Below are 22,212 nucleotides of genomic sequence, written 5' to 3' on the forward strand. Positions count from 1 at the left end.
CAAGAAGCTTGGCACTTGTTTCTGTTTCATTTTTTAAACTGCCCATCATTTTTCTGTTGAGGCTCTTTTCTTATTCTAAAAAATCTTGTTCCTGCAATACTGAGTTTTCCCAACACTCTGATTTACATTCTATAGACATTTTGGTTTTTTTTCTGAAGGAACTAGGCAGCATTATGGTCTGTAACTGCCACCAGCACAACTGGAAAAAAAAAAATTCTGCTTATGAAACATTAACTAAATGCAAGGTGCTGCTTCTGGAAGGATATGAAAGCTGTGAGATGGAATCACCAGATTCTAGCACTCAAGACAACAGAGATGTCAAAGAGCAGCTGGTCATTGATGATAGTAGACTGGCTGAGATGAAGAAAATACATTTGGGCTTTCTAAATCCTGTCTGAATAGCAAACATGATGGGTTTTTTTAGGAATTAAATCCAAAGGGGTTGTAGTGACTTTATGCTGTTCCAGAGTAGGTCAGTATTACAAATGTTCAGAAGCACAGCTAAAACCCTCTGGATTCAGAACACCAAAAACAACATTGTGCATTCCATCTGACTTCACCATGTGCAATGGGCAGAACTACACATCAAAAAACTCCTGCCTGGTGCTCCTTGTTTTCACAGACCAACTCACCACAACATTGCTTGTCATGATGCTTGCTGAGCAAAGGTGCATTGAGCCCCTTCTAAGGCTGAAAGGCAGATCACAGCATTCCTCCTTCAACTCTGCCAAGCACCAATGATGGGACACTGGTTTTTTTCAGGGTCATGAATTCTGGTAACACAAAGAGCCTCAAGAAGCAATTACAGCTGGGATAATACTAAGGGTAAAACCAGTGACTTTAGACTGTGAGACATTCCACACAAAGCTTCATTAAATACTACCCCTACTGTAAACAATATCCACCCTCCTGAAAGACAGAGGAAAGAGGGAAGCTTCTGCAACACCTCTATGGTAATAAATACATTCTAAATCAACTTCATGACCAAATTAATACCCTGTACAACTTCATGCACAATAAGTACAGAAAAAATACAATTTCATTACATTTATTTTTAAAGCTATATGCAAATGAAATTAACACAGAGCCTACTTAAGTCACCTCCCATGTCAATGCACATTCTAATTCATTATAAACCCATCTACTACACCCCTATAAATATCTGTCATCTATATAATGTTATAGTCTCACAAGCATTTCCTTCTGGAACTAATTATGGCTCTCTATTACTGTACAGTACTGAAGGACATGATGATGGGGCAGAGTTTAATTTCAGCTCCCTACTGAAAAAAAGGTGAGTCAAAAAAATCCATAGACTTAGAGAAACAATATGTAACAACTCTGAAACACCAGAACTGGAATAAGTGAAAGTTTCACAAACTCAGAATCCTTGTCATTTTAAAGCAGCTCTAAATGGAAAAAGCATGACAGGTAATTATGGCTGCTTCCTGAAATACACAGCAATTGCTGCATAAAAAATCTTTCCCAAGATAGAAAAGGCCTGGACTCAGGTAATTACACGTTTCCAGCAGCCCTTTTCATGGGGGCAAGGGGGGGATTAAAAATACTGATTTACAATGTTGCCTTATTAAGAACCAAGATTTTTTTATTAGATTCCTAAATGTAACTATCACACTGTTCAACTATATATTATCTATTATATAGATATTCTTTGTCGCATAAATATGACAAATATGTTTTAGTCTTCCAGTTGTAATTTGTATTTCTTTCTGTTACTTTTACTTTCACTTTTTTTGCTGTAATTTCTTCTCTAATTCTCATCTTTCCTTGATATATCTGTTTTCATAACCTGTTTACTTATGCTCTTCTCTTTTTACCAAACTCTTAATCTGAATGGTTTGGATTCCACTGTTGACAACAGAGAGTAAGCTTTCTATTTAATTTTATTATAAATGCATGGGTCAGACTGCATATAAGGACCATTTGGTGTGAAATAATGCATGTATCTTTGTCTTCTTTACATGTAGAACTTGACAAAAATTGCATAGTGTGAAAGAAAATTATTGACTGCTAATTTCTGAGACAGAAATTCTTTTACACAGTTTTAAGGTTATGATTAGGACAATTTCATACAATCAGCATGTTTTTCTGAATGTCCTTTGGCTTTTACCATCACTTTCTTTCATGCAACCAGTTCTAAAATTTCCTTGAATTTCTGCTGCTTTGTATTCCTGTTGTCACAATATTTAGAATCTGAAAAATCATTTGCATGATATTGTTCCCTGTCAGATAGATGATTAAGTTTTGCTTGCTTCTTTCTGTTCCCTGACCACTCACTCTGTCTTTCCAGCACCTGAAACTACCATAAAAACTTGTCATTTCAATTCATGTTTTGCAAGTCTAAACTTTCTTAGTTTAAGTTTCCACGATCAACTACTTGGATGAGTGTTGTTGTGAATCTGTGCTCAGTCTCTGCTCAGGCAGTGATATCTCTATTTATAAAGTGTTTTATCCTCACAAAGAGTGCAGGATCATGCTGACATGTGAAGTAACTTCCTACAGAAGGCAATAAAGCCACAAAAGGCTCAGGTTAACTCACCCAAACTTCAGTGGTGCAAACAAGGCCACATGCTGCACAAACCCCTGTGTTACACTCCGTGCAGGGCATCTGTCTATAGGTGAACCCTGGCTTTGCAGTAGCACCAAGAGCAGAACACTGCAGGGGGACAGACAGATCAGACAGAAAAGACACCTATCAAACTTTCTAAAGCTGACATTGGTATCTAAGTTTCTTGTTCCAGCATGAGCCTGAATTGTTGTAAACAGACTCTGGTTTCCATTGAAGATGTAAGGCATAAAGCAATTGCTTATCTTCTTTATAAAATTTTAAATAAATGAAAACCAGCATGAAAATATTTGAATAATTTCATACAGGATCTCCAGCTGGAATGAGGTGCTGAGTAGTAAGAGCCCCTCTCCTCATGCCTTGATCTCTTCCCTTTTGATCTCATAATTAGTTTTGAGCAATAATCAAACTCAAAACAGCAGTAACAATCTTCAGTATTTACAGAAATGTTAAATTTATTGATTAAACTGTTCATTATTTTTTAGGCTAGAAATGTAGTTTATTAAAATAAGCATATAAATTTCTCTGCTTTTTAGCAGTGTTTCTGCCATTTCTTGACTTACAAATCTCTGCCTCATGAATTTAAGAACCTAAATTCACTGCTCCTAATTGTTTTTCACAGCCACTTCAGAAGTAATTTGTGGACTCTTCAGTCTTTGCACACCTCAGGCTGAAGACCATTTATATTAATGAGAACAGATAGGCATAAAATCTCATAATGGAATGAAATAATTCTTCATTGAATTAGAACAGGAAAAGGGATCTCATGCTGGGGAACTCTCAAGAGCTATGCAGATTCAAACAGAATAGAGAATTATTCTTTTACCATTTCTGCTTTCTTACACCATTTTAGAAGTCCCTCAAACCACAGGTAATGATCATTCTATAATAAATAGCTTCACTATAATGAAGAGCTTCATTTAACACTGTATCTCCTATCACTGTAATTTAATTAACTGGTGTTGACATACAGATGTCATGGGCCAAGGAGAGGTCATTGGGAAGAGGAAGGGAACAGCTGTCACAGGACTATTAAATGGGATAGGGAGCAGAGACCTTGAAGGAGGTGACAGCTGACAGGGTCCAATCAGTTGACGGTAACTGGATAGGAAGGAACCATTTCTGGGATGTACAAAACTATTTTTAACCCCTCCACATATGTTTAATACATATCAGCTGCATATTCCATTTACAGCAGGCTCACTGAGCTGCATCTTGATGCCCCCAAGTGCATAGCTAACCTATGAGGTGATCTCTGTGAATAAGGATCCCCAGCATCAGGGAGAAGAGCAGAGGAGGGGGAGAAACCTCTTGAGTCCAAGTGCTCTCTTACTTTCCATACACTGCTCAGTTCCTGCTGGTAGTGGAGGAGTACAGCTTCTCTGGGCAAACTCTGTGGCTTTCTGGGGTCAAAGAGAATATTTTAACAAATGCAAAATAGTGAAAAGGAGTGCTGGCATGAGGAAAACTTTGCTCAAAGGCAAGCACATTTTTTCTTTTCATTTTCAGAACTCATTTAAACAGGAATTACAACCTCTAGCTTTTAGTCCCATTTTGCATGAAACACAAAAGCCTTTTCTTTTAAATAATAATAAAAAAAAAAAGTATTTCCTAGGGAGAGACTATATAATTTTTTATGTTTGACTTCTTATAGTGCATACACCAGAACAGTATTGCAAGACAAAACAATGGGATGACACTGAGTAATGGAAAAGCTAAAGCAAAAGCTAGGGAAGTCTTCTCAATAGTGAGATATTAGACTCCTTTGGAACTCCTTTGAAATGGGAAGATTTTTCTCATGTACTTAAAAATAACTCACACAAACATTTTCGAAATCTCCATGAATAGTTCTGCCTGCAGATTTTCAGATCTAGAGTGTGTATATACAGACAAGCCTATAGGTAGGCAGATAGAGAAACTACCAATGTTTATATAATGTCTTTAGGAAGATTAAAATTTTTGATCTCTCAAGTCTTTCTTATTTCCTATGATTTTATATTTTTTAAGATACAGTTTCTCCACAGAAGTTTAACTGTACTGGTACAAAAATTAAATACATATTAGAAATACTATATGCCCTTAGTTTTATATAGCACTTAGTATTTAGTACTTACTTATCTATTTTAATTTACATGTTTTTAGAAATATTTGAAAGCCACTCCTTGACATGATCAGGGCAACAAGCCCAAGAACTGCTTATGTAAAAAAAAATCTTGATCTATGTGACAAATCAGTTCAGTCAGTTCAGTTTTCCTGTCTCCTGCTAAGCAAAACTAAAAGCTATTTGTAGCAACCTCAAACTAAATGATAGGTATATAGAAGAGCAAAATTTGGTAAAATTTGTTGGTGATGTTGATGCTGTGTTATGGCAAAGCAAATACCCAGAGTGCTGCTCTTATCATAGGCACTCCAAACTTCAGCTCCTCCTATCAGTTCAGTGAGTGCTGGTGAGGGCTGAGGGCTTAGCAAGTGCTAAACCACTTTGAAGATATGAGATATTGCCTACCATATTTCAGCTCAGTCCCAGTGAGCTGAAATCCCCTTCTCTTGCTTCCTTTCTGTTCAAGAGCTACAAGGTGCTGGAAATTCCAAGCTCAGACTGCAGCACTTTAATAAACACAGTGTCCCTGTGCAAGCAGGCACGGTTTTGGCAATAAAAGAAGTACCAGAAATGTCTGGTTATATCTGCTGTCTGGACTGACTACAGCAGTACTCTTAAGTAGCAAAATTTCTCACAGACTAATTGGACTGTTATTTTCCTGCAAAATATGGAAATACACCCAATAACATTCCACATTTCTCTCCTATGCATCACCTGTTGCATAACTTGTCTTGTTGATGGGGCTTACCACTGAACATGCTTTATTATAAGGGTGTGTTCTGCTGCACCAGAATCTGCTTGGTGCTGGTGATAATCAGAAACAGCAGCCAAAGGAAGCTCTTTCTCCTAAAAATTTTTTAGTAAAATGTTACTTCTTCTATAATTTCTCTATTTACCAAAATGCAAACTATGACAGGCAAAAATGCCATGATGGCAGGGGGAAGTAGAGCTATTTGTTCCCCTGGAAGGTGATCAGCCATAAGTAGGAACGAACAGAAGTGCTTGCTCTTGGTATATAAATCCCACAGTGGAACTGTCCATACAAAGGGTGGGAGAGAGTTTGATGTCAGTACGGATCAGCATTTCCCTCAAGCCCATTTCAAAGCTTTTGCATGAATTTCTTCATCTCCCTGCTACTGAAGCACAAGCATATTCTGCTAAGGGTGAAGATGAGATCCATGGCTCCTTTGTGCTAACACATTATGCCCTTTTTCTTGCCCACTGGGATGCTGCCTGTTTTCCCACGCTGTTCTCGGTGTCGTTCTGGAGCACAGCAGCTTCCTGCGCCCTTCAAACCGGTAAGGCCATGCCAATCTCTTTTTTATTTATCATCTTTCAGACAAAGATATGATGGCAGATAAAATAAGAACACTTCTCACAAAGCCAGAGAACCAAATTTTCTCCTAGTTTTACCAAACCAAACATTCATTCTTCCATAATCACTAGTTCTTTGGCTACAATATAAAATAAGCAGCTCATTGTAAATACTGTCTTTTTTGCCACTACACACCAGTCTCTTTATCTTTTATAGATTACTACAGATGACAATTTTCTTCACAACAAATGACAATCACCTCAATAACCTGTGACTCTTTTTAGTGAAGATAAAAATTGTCCTGAGCAGAAAAGGATATGGCTCTTATCTACATAAACCAAGTGCCTTTTTTCTAAGATGTTGCCAGCATATCAATTCAGTTCCTTGCTTTGCCATGTTCCATGTTTTGTTCATTGACTATGGCAAGAAAAGTTTCCTTATGTTTCCATTACCTATCATTAAAGGAAGTTAAAATGTATTAGTTTTGGTTGTTAGAAATAAACCCTTCAGGACAGAATTCTATTTTAACCACTATACATATATAAATAAAATTAAAAGCACCAGTTTTATTTCATTATTTTACATAATAATATAGTAAAAAGTTAGACTGTTAATTATTTTTTAAGAAATGGTTTCATCAAGACAATATGTAGCTGCCAGCCCTATAGCTCTCTTTAAATACTCTTAAGAGTAGCACTCAGAGACTCTAATCCCTTTCTGCAGAGGTGAAGGAAAATCTGAATCACAGTCTGATGTTGATGTCTGGGATATCCTGAGGAAAGCTCCTCCTACGGAATATGAGAAAATTGCTTTCCAGTATGGTATCACAGATTTGCGTGGGATGCTGAAACGCCTCAAGCGCATAAAGAAGGAAGAGAAAAAAAGCACAGGTTGGTGAGATGCTTTTCTTACAAATATAGTGTTCATATCTTCTTTATATCACAGCAGCGAGATACAAGGCCATGAGAAATAGTAATTTCCTGTTCCAGTTATTACCCAGCCTTTACCTATGAAATACTGATTACCAAAGATTGCAGCTATGCCCAATACCCTGAGGTTCTTTGCTCTGAAACTCTGGACATACTGAATACTCTCTCACTTCACCAGTTCCACAGATTGGCCCCTTATATTTCCCTGAAAATAAAACAACATCCCCTACTTGCCCCTCACCCCAGTTAGTCAGTATGTCAGGCTACAGTGATATATCTGGACAATTTCATTTTCATTGGTATGATACCTTTGGAATTCTTGAGCCTTTTCTAGTCCTGGGAAGTATTAATTGCCTAATTGTAAGTGACTTCTTAAAAAGTCTGAAACAGACAAGGCAAACAGCCTTCATTCATCAGTACTGAGAAGACCAAGTATAATTTTCCTACATGAGCAGATGTAACTCTATTGAGGATGTGTTGAAGTATATATTCACATCTTATTTAGAATATTCTACTTTGCTTATTTTGGTTTGTAACTCATGCCTGTCATCCTACGTTAAGGAAAAACAGTACAGGATGAAGAACAGACAGAAAGGGTAAAAATTCAAACAGGGATGTAGAAATTTGGGGAATATTTAAGATGGTGGTAAACAACATGAAAGGGAATAAAGATTTGTTTCATGACCCAGAATGAAAAAAAAAAGTATTAAAATGATAAGGTTTCTTTTTTAATCATTCTTTATCATAGCATTCCTCAAGAAACTGGATCCAGCTTACCAAGTAGACAAGGGGCAAAAGATTAAATTAATGGTTGAAGTTGCCAATCCAGATGCCGATGTGAAATGGCTGAAGAATGGACAGGAGATCCAAGTGAGCGGCAGGTAAACTAGAAATATGAGAAATCCAAAAAGGAATGAGCTACAGCTTGGACAAAGTGACAAGTCTAGCTTTTCTTAGAAAGAAATGAATAAGCAGGGAGAAATAGGAGCTGAGAAAGAAGCTATGTAGTGCTATGGCTTGGGGTCAGTGTGCTGTTGTCATAACTTTTTCTTTTTTCTTCCCTCTGCTCTATATATCCCCATGTGGGACCGGATGCCTTCATCTACCAACTTAGCAAGTAAGTCCTGAGATTTTATTCTGCTCTTGATGAGTATACCCAGGGTTCAAGGGCACTTTCTGCTGATCTGGGATATACCTCAGTCTAACTTGTATGTAAAACAAATTTTCAGTGATTTTGTGCTGAAGCCATTTTTAACGGTAGTCATGCTAGATCTTAGGACAGCATCCAACACCATCCACAGGATCACATCTCACACTTGAAGGATGATTCCCCACAATTTCCTATGCTAGCTTTTCAAACACTGCTGCTGTTCACTGCACCAGGACAGGCCTATTGGGACGAGTCCTTACAAACCTTGATATCAGAAAAAGAGGAGGAATGTTTTTCCTTCCAGGCAGGAGAAGACAGTGCCTGGGTCTAGAAGGGCTTTTCCCTGATAATTACATTTAGATTCTCTTTTCAGATATATTTTTGAGGCTGTTGGGAATAAGAGAATACTTACCATAAACCACTGCTCTCTGGCCGACGATGCAGCATATGAATGTGTGGTAGGGGATGAGAAGAGCTTCACAGAATTATTTGTAAAAGGTGAGCCATGGTAGCAAAAGGAAAGAGATCTCCCCTAACATTTAGCTCTGAACTACTGTCATCTTCTCTACTCTCAGATTTATCTTGCAGGAAAGGAAACTCTTAAACATATTAACAAATTCTGAGATCTTTTAAGTAGGTATTTTTCTTACAGTTAAATTGAGGAAAATTTTGCCTAACAGCAGCCAGGAAAGCAGAACAGTTAGATATTTATCATTAATTCTCATTTGGAAAGTTATTTATATCTCAATAATGGGGCTAGAAACTTACTTCAAAAATCTGATTCTGCTCAAGACTAACACGTACTCCAAGCTCTACAAGCAGATCAAATAGTACAGAAAAGTAATGCCTCCTGTTTAGAAATTTAGAATATATATGAAAACATTTAATCCTATATTTTTATTCCAATTAATGAAAAATGTCATTTGAAAGCTCTGATCTGGCAAAGTAAACTTTAAGTTCTAAGACAGAGATCATCACCGTTTATTTGCCTGGGGACTCTTCCTGTGGAGTAGAGTGGTGCAAACTACCTCTGGTCTCCACTGTTTCAGAATACTGTTTTAATAAAATTCTCTTTATTTTCAGAACCTCCAATCCTGATCACTCACCCACTGGAGGACCAGATGGTGATGGTTGGAGAGAGAGTGGAGTTTGAGTGTGAAGTGTCAGAGGAAGGAGCTACTGTGAAATGGTAAGGGAATAGAAGAAAAAAACCAAAGCAAGCCAAAACAACATGAAACCATATTCCTCCATGGAACATACCAGGAGGTGTGGAATAAAAAAGGGAGAACACATCCTACATTATTGTTTTCATGAAAGGACTGTCCTTCCTCCTATATGTCAAATATGGAGGAGGAACTGAGTTAAAAATATGACACAAAATCCCAGATTAAGTACACATATTTTATGGTGTCTCTAGAATTTCTGGCTCAGTGTTTATACTTCAGTAATGCCTAAGTATTGCCCAGACTAATCAGATCCATGCTGTGGTGAGTTTGCTGTACTTCTTGAAATTTTCTCAACTGCAGTGAGGCATTTGGGTTTCTGAAGTATTTTTCCTTAGGTAAAAAAGTAGTGTCTCTTGAGACACAGAGGGAACACATCTGCCGTGGTGACCCTGCAAAGCTGGTCATTATGCTCATGCAGCGAGACGGATTAAGATGACAAGCACTGAGACCATGGATCCTGTTTTCTTGGGCATTCCAGCTGAGCAGAATCTGGAAGGTGCTTGCTGCTTGGGCAGGCGTGACAAGCGCGGCTCGTATGCCGCGTCTCACGCACACTATTCTCACTTCATTTCTCTACCAGATGAAATCCCCTTGTGCTTGTTAACAGCTTCAGGCACATGGTTATCAAGCATTCCCACAATGCCCATTACATTCCTGGAAAGTGCCAACTAATGATCTGCTGTCCCAAAGGAAGGAACTGAGAATTTAAATGGAGTCCAAGAGCCAGTACAGGGTGTGCATTACGCTATTAAAGCCACAAGCACAGGGACATGCATTCTATTCTTCAGGAACTGACTGCGGATGCCTGGTCACAAGAGATGGGGACAACCAGATCTGTCCCTCTCAAAACACAGTGCAGCTGCCACACTTTGATCCTGTGCCTTTGAACAACTCCCATACATCTCGCAGAGCTGTTATCTGTGGGATGGGCATTTGATGTGACAAGGGCAAACCAGCAGCTGTCTCAGTCTGAAATGCAGCAAATGGTCAGAGAAACTCATCAAATCATTGCAATGGAAAACTGAGCAGTTAGACATTCACACTGTATTTTACTGGGTTTGTTATGTGAGACTCTGTCAACAAAAAACTCTTCGGCAACAAAAGAGAATATTTTGGACCGTAGGGAGAAATGTTCAGGGAAATCTTGAACCACAGTGTGGAGAAAGAGTTCCACTTTTATGGCTTATTAGGGAAATTATCAACAGTTTAAACTAAGTAACAGGCACTAACTCAGAGCACCTGTTATAGCTCTTAAACCTCAAACCCAGGATATAAAACCACAAGCACATGAACAAAGGAATTCTGTGACTTGCACAAGACAGAAGTAAGGGTGAGGCACAGCCATCCGACTAGGGCTTGGAGAATTCATCATGTGGGTCTCTTCAGAGCAATCAGAAAAGAGTGTTCTCTTGATCACCAAGGAAGCTTTCACATTATTACATCTCATGCATGGAACAGGAACATCTCAACAATGGAACAGTTTTTATCTAAACTTTGGATGGTCTTGGAAATAAGATAATACTTGAAGAAAAATATTTACTAAAATACATAGTGTTGATCTCATTTTTCCATCTCTGAATGCTGGATATACCATCTTATCAGCTCCAAACCAAAAGAAACCACGGTAATGTGTATTTACAGCAATTCATCTGTGTGTCCCAATTATCACCTAGTACCTACATCAGTGATATCTCAGAAGACATTAACCAATTAATCCTCAGAATCCAAACAGGAAATAGGAATGCACTTCCAGACAAAGAGGAATTGAGTGGTGAAGATGAGAAGAGATATTTGGTCTTGCAGATGTTTGGGACTTGGAAAGACTAAACCACAGCTGACGCACCTATTACTGCACTAGTTCTGCTTCAAATGTGAGGCTGGACCAGTGACCTATGGTGTTCTGCAAACCAACATTCCTATATCTCCATATAATGCTTCGCTTACACTTTAATATAAACAGATTCTTCTGTTTTATACCTCCAATTGCCAAAGGAAGGCCTTTAATATTATCTTAAAGAGGTTTTCTGCTTTTCACAACAGCAGTGTATTATTTTAAGCCAAATGCTATCTGGAGTTCTGTTTCGAGGTTTATAGTCTCTATTTATCACTAGAGACAATATCACAAGTATATGCCCCTCTGCAAACTCTCTACTCATCCATAGGATCAGCAATGTGCCAGTCAGTGAAATAAACACAAGTTAAAGACAGTATTCCCCTCCTAGGGATTTAAGACACTAATCACTACAAAAATATTATTTTCATTATTTAGTCAAGATTTCAAGATAACTCCTTCTTGCCAATGGGTGAATAGAACATTCAGATATTTTTCATGAACCCTGTATCAAAATAAACCATGGGAAAAAAAATTTAAAGTTCAGCTCCAAAAGCCTAGGGGCAGTGTGTGTGCTTGGCTTTGCATTTGGTGACAGCAGCATGCTGAACCTTGGGATTAAAGTCCATTCTCAGCAATTCAGCAAAGGTTCCTGTAAAGCACTGTAGCACTAGTTCCAGAACTAATTTGCATGAATCACAACAGCCTTAAGAGATCATCTTACAGGTTGTCTCAGACTCTTGTCTGAAGAGTAATGAGGAGGAAAGAAAAGGAAACATTATCCTGACAACAATACCAAGTGCTGTATTTCAAGTGGTTGTTGAAGGCATCCTCTGCTTCCTCCCTTTCTAGCGCTGTTCTGTGAGCTGGAAGGGAGGCCAGTCCTTCTCTAAACCAGCTCCAAGTTCCAGGGAGCTCTGCTGTAGCAAACAGACATGAGGGAATTACCTGTAGGTATTCTGAAATGCAGTCGCATCAGGAACATCTGAGTTACAAGTTGTAAGATCTTTGTCTCTGCTTAAAGTTTTGATCTTGTGATTTACATTAGCAGATTCTGATAGAGATAAAAGGTTTTCTTGTATACATCTACTTAGAAATTAGAGCTATAGTATTTTAATGAGTCCCAAGTAGCATTTCAATTTGCTGTTCTGTAAACTGAATAGTCACTGAGTCACTGGTCACAAATAAATCACAAATTAGGGAAATAACAGAAAAATAGAAAAAATATTTTACTCTATTAAAATCACACATATTTTCTATTTGTTTTTTCCATGTGACTAGCTATCAAAGAGAAAACCTTTTTCATTTACAAATTGCAGCAGTATTCAAGTAACAAAACAGAAATATATTCAAGTAATAACGAAAAACGTAATGTTACAAAATTAGTAAATTGAAGAAATCACAAGTATTTGCTGTTTATGTTATTTAGGATTAGGAACAGGAAACCCTTGAAACACCTGATGTATTTTTGTATGACCTTGATTAAATAGCGTGAGTCCTCCCTGTGCATTTCCCTTCATGATGACTGGAAATTGCAATAATTTAATTTCCTCCTGGGCTAGATGGTGAAGCTTAATTTAGTAAAGTCTTAAGTATACTGTGGCATCCTTGAATGGAAAGAGCTACGAAATCTAAAATACACACTAATTTGAATCCATCCTAAAATTTTCTCCTTTTGCTGATGCCCACAATTCATGGATTTATAACAATTATATTTCACATCAGGAAAATTAAGACTTTTAAGTAATATCCCATCAAGTCCCATTTAATTTATGGCCATTTTAAAGACAGTAAATTTCCTGCTGGTGAAGTGTCTTTTCAACCCTTCATCTTACAGAATAAAACAATTTTCCTGTTTATCTATAGCATATAAATAGAAAAAATCAAGTAATTATTGTAGTGAATTCTTTTGAACAAGAAGTCAGGGAAAATTTCCAGTTAAGATGGAGGCATTCTGGTTGCACCAACATTTGTGCAACAATCCCTTTTTTGCTAAGGGGAAATGCTGCAAAGATTGGATTCACCTTGTGTCTCCCAATCTCCAGTAACATTGAGCTGACCCTTACTCTCCTCTTTCAACCATGGCAAAAATGACTCAACCGTATTTGGTATTTCAGGGAAAAGGATGGAATTGAACTGACACGAGAAGAAACATTCAAATACCGATTCAAGAAAGATGGGAAAAAACAGTACCTCATTATTAATGAGTCAACCAAGGAGGACAGTGGACACTACACTGTGAAGACCAATGGTGGGGTATCAGTGGCTGAACTGATTGTGCAAGGTAGGCACGGGGAATATCCCAGAGCCACAGAAGCTGAGAAATGAGAACAGGCTGAAGGTAACCTTCTCCAGATGGTGCAGAGTGATGGCATAAACCTCATGGCAGGGAAAGAGGAGATGCAATAAGGGGCAGAGGGTTTGATGATAAAGGCTTCAAGGAGAGCTCAGACCTGTGTGCCGGATATAACAGATACTCTGATAACAACAGGTGCTTAGCTACCAGTCCTGTTAAAGTCCTGCAGGCTGGCTCTTTCCCTTCATAGTTCCTCCTTGCATAGACAGCTTGCTCAGCCCTTGCCTTTTCTACTCGGTAAATCCACACCATCTACTTACAGAGCTATTCTGATTTTGATGTGTGTCTTGATTATTCTCACCATCTCAGAGAAGAAGCTGGAAGTTTATCAGAGCATTGCAGACCTGACAGTGAAGGCCCGTGACCAGGCAGTCTTCAAGTGTGAAGTTTCGGATGAAAACGTGAAAGGAATCTGGCTGAAGAACGGAAAGGAGGTGATCCCAGACGAGAGGATAAAGATCTCCCACATCGGCAGGTCAGTCTTACTTCAGAAAGCAGGCACAAGATTGCAGTGCAATCCACAAGAATTGTTATGTCAAGGGTTAAGAATATAAAGGGAGATTTTGTCCTCGCTCCAGCTAACAGGTAAAAAGTTTAAAAGCTTTTCAAATGCAACCAACATTTAGTGACAGACTTGTTTTGGCATGTGTGCAGTCTTTCTGAGTTGGCACATTTTATATACATGACTTCAGCGGTACATCAGCAAAAGTAAATCATAGTTTTCATTAGGATTACATGATGTTTTGGGATTCAAACACGTTGTTGATAACTTTAAAGCTAACAGTAGTATTAGGAGAGTAGATGTGAGTAAACCCTACAGAAAAATTAGCATTTAGATTAACATATATAGTTATGCAATTCTGTGCTCAAGTTTCCTAGCAGCCTAGCTACTAATGGAAATGAAGACCAAGAAGATTCAGCATTAAATACCAGGTGAAATCTTTCCTGGTACTCTTTTCTGTATTCTGTTTTGAAAGTAAAATAATACAGGGATGGAGAATCGCTTTTTGGTTTGTTTAGTCAGAGTTACTGTTTCACAGCTGGATGAAATGAAACCAGTCAGCAGTGTTACAGCTGCCCTTGTAATGGCAAAGGACCGGACTAGAGCAAGGAAACTGCTTCCTCTCTTCAAACAATCTACTTTGACAAAAACATCCATTCTTAGACAATGTACTGATACAGATTGGCTTTAACACTGAAAGCAGAGCAGTCTACAGCCCTGGTGGCTGTTGCCTTGTGTCATGGCATGTGAAGGAGAAACAATAATTTCTGTTAGTATCCTATGGCCTGCACCTTGTCTCTCAAGAGAGCTCTGTTTCTCCTGGGGAGGCAAGGTAAGGGAGTGCAATATGTTTATTCATGTTTCCAGAATCCATAAGCTAACCATTGAGGATGTAACACCAGAGGACGAGGCTGATTATTCCTTCATTCCTCAAGGATTTGCTTATAACCTTTCTGCCAAGCTTCAGTTTTTGGGTAAGTTATTTTAGAACGTGTAATGGGAATTCCACAGTTTTAAATGGTGACATTAATCATGGTTATACCAGGAAAGAGAATGCTGATTTCTTTTCTGATACCTCAATGCAGACACACTGCTTTCCCCTGTTATTTTGCATTACCATTATTACATGGGTTAACAGAGCTTGTTTTTTAATTTATTGTATAATTTTGCTGATTAATATGCCTTATGAAGTTCAAATCAGTTTTTAAATTACTTTGTTTGTGCAGATGCTATGTAAATTCTGTTTTCTGATCTATTTCTTCTTCCCTGTCTCTTTTCTTTCCCCCCCCACAGAGGTCAAGATAGATTTTGTACCAAGAGAAGGTAAGAACAGCAGTCATTATTTACATGCAAGTAGGAAAGTTTTCAATAGCAAAGTAAGCAGAATATTTTTTTTCATTTTCAATTTAATGCATGAATATTCTTTTTTTTTTTCATTTCAGATTACTCAAACTATATTTAAAACTTATCTTCTCTGTCTTTCCTATAGAACCCCCTAAAATCCACCTTGACTGTCTGGGCCAGTCCCCTGACACTATTGTGGTGGTGGCTGGGAACAAACTGAGATTGGACGTTCCTGTATCAGGAGATCCAACACCCACTGTCATCTGGCAGAAAGTAAACAAGGTAATGTGCAACCTGACATAGTGCCTGAGGAAGTCACAACTGCAAATTTATTTTTCCTTCTCAAATATTACTTTGGTTTACAGTTATTTACAAGTATTTCCATCTTCCTTTCAATTTCATGTTTTTAAACCTCAAGAAAAAAAATTAAATACCTGGACTGCAGTTGCTTGGGACATAGCTGGCTTTGTGACTCATCCTGAACTGTTCCTTTTTATGAACTGTTCCCTGGTTTTTTAGTCCAAAAGAAGAGGCTGACTATATATGAGTAGACATATGTGGATGCAGATAGAAGGATACCATACATATTTATTCTCTTCCTACTTCAGAGAAAAATAAATAAATTATGAGTCATCCCCATCACCTTCACCTGATGATAGAACGAACATCTTCTGGAGGTTGCAGCTTCTTTTTTTAGTCTTTATGATGGATTTTACCATTTGTGAAGTAAATGTCATCTTAGCAGACTAGTGGCATTAAACTGAATTTCATATAATAAAAATAGAGGAACTTTGCTATTTACTTTATCAAAGCAATTACAAAACATCAGAGAAGGAATTTAGAAGCTAGACTTAAAATGTTAAGTGAGCTTCCTTTCTGGGTATCTCAAAATATCCCCACCCCTCACCATCTGTGGGCTTTTGAGCTATAACTAGCACAAAACAGAAATATTTTGCATAACATTCTACAGCATCATTACACATCCATATGTGTAGATACAGAAAAAATAATATTGCCAATTATGTTAATTCCCCCAATCTCCTATTTCTTCATAATTATGCTGCATTCTTGCTCAGGTTAGCATATCTAATAGCACTCAGAACTTTTTTCCTTCAAGACAGAACTAGCATGGAAACAAATTTTTAAAAAGCCAAGAAATTGACTCTTCTGTACAGAAGTTTCTCTGATAAAATGACAACTGGGTATCAGACAACCTCTGTACAGTGTTACTTCTGAGGTGGGAGGTCTCAATGTATGAGGAAAAGCAGCCAGTCCTGGTTGAAGGTTGTGTAAAATATACTTACTAATGAAATTGCAAACAAAGAGTAGCACAGCCTCAAAAGATGTTGCTCAATGAGTGTTACAGACCTGACTCTTTCTGAGTGTTAAAATATTTACATCAATTTTCTGTCCCATTGTTACAGAGAGAAGGAATCCTAATTTTTGTACTTACACATTAGAGAAACTAGCACCAGGGGACACAGACAGGCTCACAACCAGTTGCAGTAATACTGCAGGAATGTCACTCTTCTTCCTTTGCTAAGCTGCAAACCTGAGTTTGCTGACTTACCCTTGCCTTAATTCACTGCATTCTGATACTTTTTTTCCATTGCTGCTTTTTACTTTGGTTTTGGTAGATTTCCTTCCCAGGTCTCTTGCTGCCTAACTTTGCTTTTCTCCCACCTTCATATTCAACCCCCTGACAGACTCTTCTCTGTCTTGCAGAAACAGCTTGACTGCTCTGCTCAGCCTTAGCTGACTTTCTTTGTTTCTTTGCTTATCTAGAGAAACGACCTGCTTCGAAACACTGAGGATTCCATCACCCCCTCAGAAAACAGCAGTGATTTAAACACTGATAATAAGGTAAGTTCCTTATTATTTATGCCACCAAACAAATGCTCTTAGTGTTTTCCAGATAGAAGGGCATACTCAAAAGGAAATGACATTTAAGTCAGCAGATATTAGAAGTCAAACAGCACATCAGACCCACTGTCCTGCCTCACAGTGGTAATTAATTACCAGACACCTGCTGGGCACAAGAGATCTGGTGAGCAATTTTAGAGTAAGAAGCTGATTGAGAAAGTCTTTCTAATCACCATCACATGGTGACTGGGTTACAAGGAATCAAAGCAGTTATTTGAAAACTCTTTTAGATTTATTTGTGGTGAGGTTTTTTTCCCTCAGTTCCCTGTAAGCTTCAATAATAACTAGAAAAAAATCTTACAGGACACATGGAAATGTGAAAGTGGGTCAAGAGAGTGGATGGACTACAAAGAAGTGAAACCCTCCTCACTTTGCAGCAACTTTCATTTTTCACATAAATGACTTCTCTCTTGATAGATTACAAAATATTTTACATTTATTATACAGCAATAAACCATTCTCAGGGTTAGGATCCTGCTGCACTAATCACTATTTGGACATGATTTCTTTCTAGTGGTTCCTGTTCTAAATCTAAAGATACATAGGCAGATAGGGAAAAATGGAGTGTATTACATACTTACAATTAAATTGTGGTCATTGAGTGGCAGAAATCATTAACAGTTACAAGAATCTTGTTTTAATTTATACAGTAACCAACTGTTATCCATGAAACTCTTCACAGTGAGGACAGCAGCTGTCCCAAGTAGAAATTTCTGGAAGTACTCAGTAACTTCTTTGAAGCATAACTGGGTTTGTGTAACTAGCGATGGATCCCAACAACCTGCAGACTTCCAGAACCAATTTTCCCAAATGTTATTTATGTGAGCCAACCAGTCTACATTTTCTCTCTTCCACATACAAAAAGAACTTAAACCATTTTATGGCTTTTCAATAATTATTGCAATATTCAATGATTTGTAGTTTTTCACCAGCTTACAGACTCATCAGGCTGTCCCTGATGTTGGCAGTGATTTTATCTGTCCCTTTCACTGCCCACAGCTCCTGTTTGAATCTGAAGGCAGAGTCCGTGTGGAGATGCATGAAGACCATTGTGTCTTCATCATTGAAGGGGCAGAAAAAGAGGATGAGGGAGTTTACAGAGTTATACTCAAGAACCCAGTTGGAGAAGATAAGGCTGACATCACAGTCAAAGTTATTGGTAAGTGAAGGAAAGAAACAGCCAGAGCATGGAAGTATCTTGAGCCTGCTGAAGCTCACCCTTCTCAAAAAGTCTAAAAGTCTCTCTGATACAAGTTCTGACTTTAGGTTTGGGAAAATGGGAAGGGATCATAAAGAGAGGAACATTAGCAATCATAAATTTGGCAGAAGTATTTTTTTCAGAGGTGAAGAGAGAAGAACTCCCTGTAGTAATCCATGTATTCCCTGTTTCAGGTGATTCTATCATTTTATGGATGACATTCCATTCTGAAGTACATGCTTAATGCTTGTCAGAAATAAGAAAAGTTTTTAGTCATTTTGTCGTGGGTTATGTTTTTAAGCAGAGATTACTTCATTCTATAAGCAGTAAATGGTTAATGGAATAAAGAATCATAGTGTATCTGATAGAAGATGAACAGATTGACAGACTCTTCAATGAGTCACAAAAGACCTCAGAGGGATATGATTCTGAGTCAGTAAGTTTTATAAATTTTTCATAATATTTGATTTGCTGATACCCTGGCACACATAACAAAAGAACAAGTTATAAGCAAATCAGAAATGATAAAAGAAAATTACTTTCACCTACAGTATTAAAATTTAGAATTACTTGATAAATACTAAGTATTCTTCTACCTTTTATAAATATTAAATCAGGATATTTACTATGAATATCTCCAAAGTGACATAATATGTGAGACATGCAGTTGTACTTTATAAAAATTTATTCTAGAGAAAATAGGAAACCCTGGAGCAAGTCTCATCTTACAGAACAGAATTACTTTACATATTTGCAAAACTTTTATTATGTCTGGGAAGAAAAAGGGAGCTGAATAATCAATGCTATTTAAAGGAAATCAACCCAACAAAAAAGCATCAAAGAGCAGGATTCCCTTTAGACTAAGTTAATACATTCTGGTTGTACCTATTGTTGCTGTCTCACAAAGCTGCATCACAGAATCAGATAATAAATTTGGCTGGAAAAGATTTCTGATCTCATCAAGCCCAACCCCACCATGTGAACTAGACCAGGCACTGACTGCCACATCTAGTCTTTACATGAACACCTCCAGGGCTGGTGACTCCCTGGGCAGCCCACTCCAAAATCTAATCACCCTTTCTATGAAGAATTTCTTCCTAATGTCTAACCCAAACCTCTCCTGGTGCAGCTTAAGCCTGTGTGCTCTCAGCCTGTCTCTGGTTGCCTGGGAGAAGAGGCCAAAACCCCCCTGGCTTCACCCTCCTTTCAGGGAGGTGTAGAGAGCAATAAGGTCACCCCTGAGCCTCTTTCTCTGGGCTAAACAACCCCAGGTCCCCAGCTGCTCCTCATAGGACTTGTGCTCCAGACCCTTCACCTGCTCCATTGCCCTTCTTTGGATGTGCTCCAGCCCCTCAGTGTTCTTCTTGTAGTGAGGGGCCCAGACCTGGGCACAGCTCTTGAGGTGTGGCCTCACCATTGCCAGGTACAGGGGGACGATCCCCGCCCTGGTCCTGCTGGCCACACCATTGCTGATACAGGCCAGGATGCCCTTGGCCTTCTTGGCCACCTGGGCACTGCTGGCTCACGTTCAGCTGCTGTTCACCAGCACCCCCAGGCACTTCTCCACTGGACCAGTTTCCAGCTGCCCATAGTGCTGGAGGAGGTCATTGTGGCCAAAGTGCAGCACCCAGCACTTGATGTTGTTGGACCTTCTGCCATTGGCCTTGGCCCATGATCCAGCCTGTCCTGATCCCTCTGCAGAGCCCTCCTGCTCTCCAGCAATGGACACTCTGACCCAGCTTGGTGTCACCCATGAGTTTGCTGATGATAGATTCAATACCCTCATCCAGATCATCACTAAAGATATGAAACAGGACTGGGCCCAGCACTGATTCCTGGGAACACCACTACATCAATACCACACAGGAAAAAAAAGTGTTAAAAATATTTCATTTACTTGCATAAAGGAATTGAAACAATAAAAACTCTCACGCTTTCTCCAGATGTTCCCGACCCTCCAGAAGCTCCCACAATCAGCAACATTGGAGAAGATTACTGCACTGTGCAGTGGCAACCCCCTAAATACGATGGTGGGCAACCAGTACTTGGTAAGAGTGCAAACACGTGAAGTCCCCTGCAGCTTGGCACATGTTTTTTGCTGCTCCTCTGAAATGGTGCAGAAGGATTCTCTGTTTAGACTCAATGAAGGCAGGACCTCAGGCAGGAGCTGCTCTGATGCACTGAGCCTCCAAAGCAGCCCAGGGTCTGGCCCTCCAAGTGTGAGCAGAGAGTGCCCCCTGCCTGTGCCATTTCAGTCAGAGAAGGATTTCAGCAAATGAGTTACTAAAGCACCAAAAGGTGAGGTGAAAAAGAGCTAAAGCTCACTATCCTCATTTAAGACTGAAATTTCAAGTCAGTACATAGGCCTTTGTGCTTACCTAGGAATATTAAAACAGATCTGTGGCCACCTCAGCCATCAACTCCAGACATCTGCAATCTCAGGCACTCATGTAATACATGTTTTATAGTGGGAAACCACTTCATAATTCTATTTCATAATTCTATTTCATTTCAATCATTTTAGTGACCTTAAAACCTGTACTAAAAACTAGAGTGCAAAGTTATCATGTGATGCAGGAAATGAGCAGGCACAATCAAGATTATCACTGATGCCATTTGAGGTTCTGCACAGAGCATGGTGAGTTTTAGACAGAAATCACTGTGATCCTCAGAAGAAAAAGAAAATTATGCAGGGTCTTGACCAATTTTAGGGGAAAAAATTCCTCTGGAATCCATATCTAGCAATTTGTTTAATAAAGATCTCTGGAGCTTGAGTTTCTTTGGAAAAAATATACTTTGAAAACTATATGGACTCCCATGGGGATGCCAGAGCTAGAAATGTCTAAAATTCTTTTAATCCCCTGAATAGTATCTGGAAGAGAGGAGCTTGTATTTGCATTTGGATGTTTGGACTTCATTCATTTCCACGAGATCTGTCTCACTTAAATCAAATATTTTACCTGTGCAGGAGTAAACAAGGAACTGCTGGGTTTTGTGGTTTCATCTATTCTGACAGGAAGCAAGCAACAAGTCAAAATATTATGTGCAAAGACATTTACCAGCACTTGTGTTGTTACCACAGGCAACCCCCAGCTCACTGGCTATACAAACCCTATGATTTCGTTCTGTAGGGTTTTCAGGGCACATATTTTGAAAAGTTCTTTGCTTTGTTTTCACTGGCAAAGGAAGGATTTTGTTGATGTTGCAGTAACAACCCTTGGCACTACCTGGGGAGGTTCCTTCAGGTACCACAGGGCTGCACTACTGCTAGAACTCCAATAAACACCTGCAGCAGGGGGAGAGGAAAACTGAGATGCAGCACTGCCCATTCAAACAGAGCTTTAAAAGCAAGTTAAGAAGGCAGGGGGGAAAAGCAGATTCATTCTCATCTGTCTTCATATTGTTGCAGATGGCTCTGTAGGCAGTCAGATACAGTCTTTATTAGCTATATCCAACAGATATAAAAAAGAAATTCACACCCCATCTTCACCTTTCCTGGGATTTTGTGTCCTTTTTGTATTACTAAAACAGGATCTTTAACTCTCACACATTTGGGAAAATAATCTGCTTTACCAAATGTCACCAACAAAACCAGTATTGTCATTTTACCTCCTTTCTGCCTATTTTTTTTTAATTGCAAACCTCTTCATTTTGACACTTATGCTCTTAACACTGGCTTTCTATAAAAGCAAAAAACCCCAGTTGATGAAACTTCTCTCATAGACCCTGCTGAAGAGAGAAAAATCCAGG

The 22,212-nt window shown here is 38.7% G+C and overlaps 1 protein-coding gene across 1 annotated transcript in view; it reads left to right on the top strand.

Annotated features, from left to right (window-relative positions):
• MYBPC3 (myosin binding protein C3) overlaps positions 1-22,212 on the top strand; it is a 59,024-nt gene that overhangs the window by 16,318 nt on the left and 20,494 nt on the right. Inside the window, exons 9-24 of the mRNA XM_018907766.3 lie at positions 1,238-1,294; positions 1,883-1,885; positions 5,963-5,986; positions 6,727-6,893; positions 7,681-7,813; positions 8,047-8,049; positions 8,456-8,580; positions 9,166-9,271; positions 13,257-13,423; positions 13,805-13,970; positions 14,865-14,971; positions 15,291-15,320; positions 15,487-15,623; positions 17,127-17,204; positions 18,264-18,423; positions 20,406-20,510. Coding sequence (XP_018763311.1) covers positions 1,238-1,294; positions 1,883-1,885; positions 5,963-5,986; positions 6,727-6,893; positions 7,681-7,813; positions 8,047-8,049; positions 8,456-8,580; positions 9,166-9,271; positions 13,257-13,423; positions 13,805-13,970; positions 14,865-14,971; positions 15,291-15,320; positions 15,487-15,623; positions 17,127-17,204; positions 18,264-18,423; positions 20,406-20,510 — 1,568 coding nt within the window. The remainder of the gene's footprint in view (positions 1-1,237; positions 1,295-1,882; positions 1,886-5,962; positions 5,987-6,726; positions 6,894-7,680; positions 7,814-8,046; positions 8,050-8,455; positions 8,581-9,165; positions 9,272-13,256; positions 13,424-13,804; positions 13,971-14,864; positions 14,972-15,290; positions 15,321-15,486; positions 15,624-17,126; positions 17,205-18,263; positions 18,424-20,405; positions 20,511-22,212) is intronic.

Source organism: Serinus canaria, chromosome 5, assembly GCF_022539315.1.
Source record: "Serinus canaria isolate serCan28SL12 chromosome 5, serCan2020, whole genome shotgun sequence".
Lineage (NCBI taxonomy): Eukaryota > Metazoa > Chordata > Aves > Passeriformes > Fringillidae > Serinus > Serinus canaria.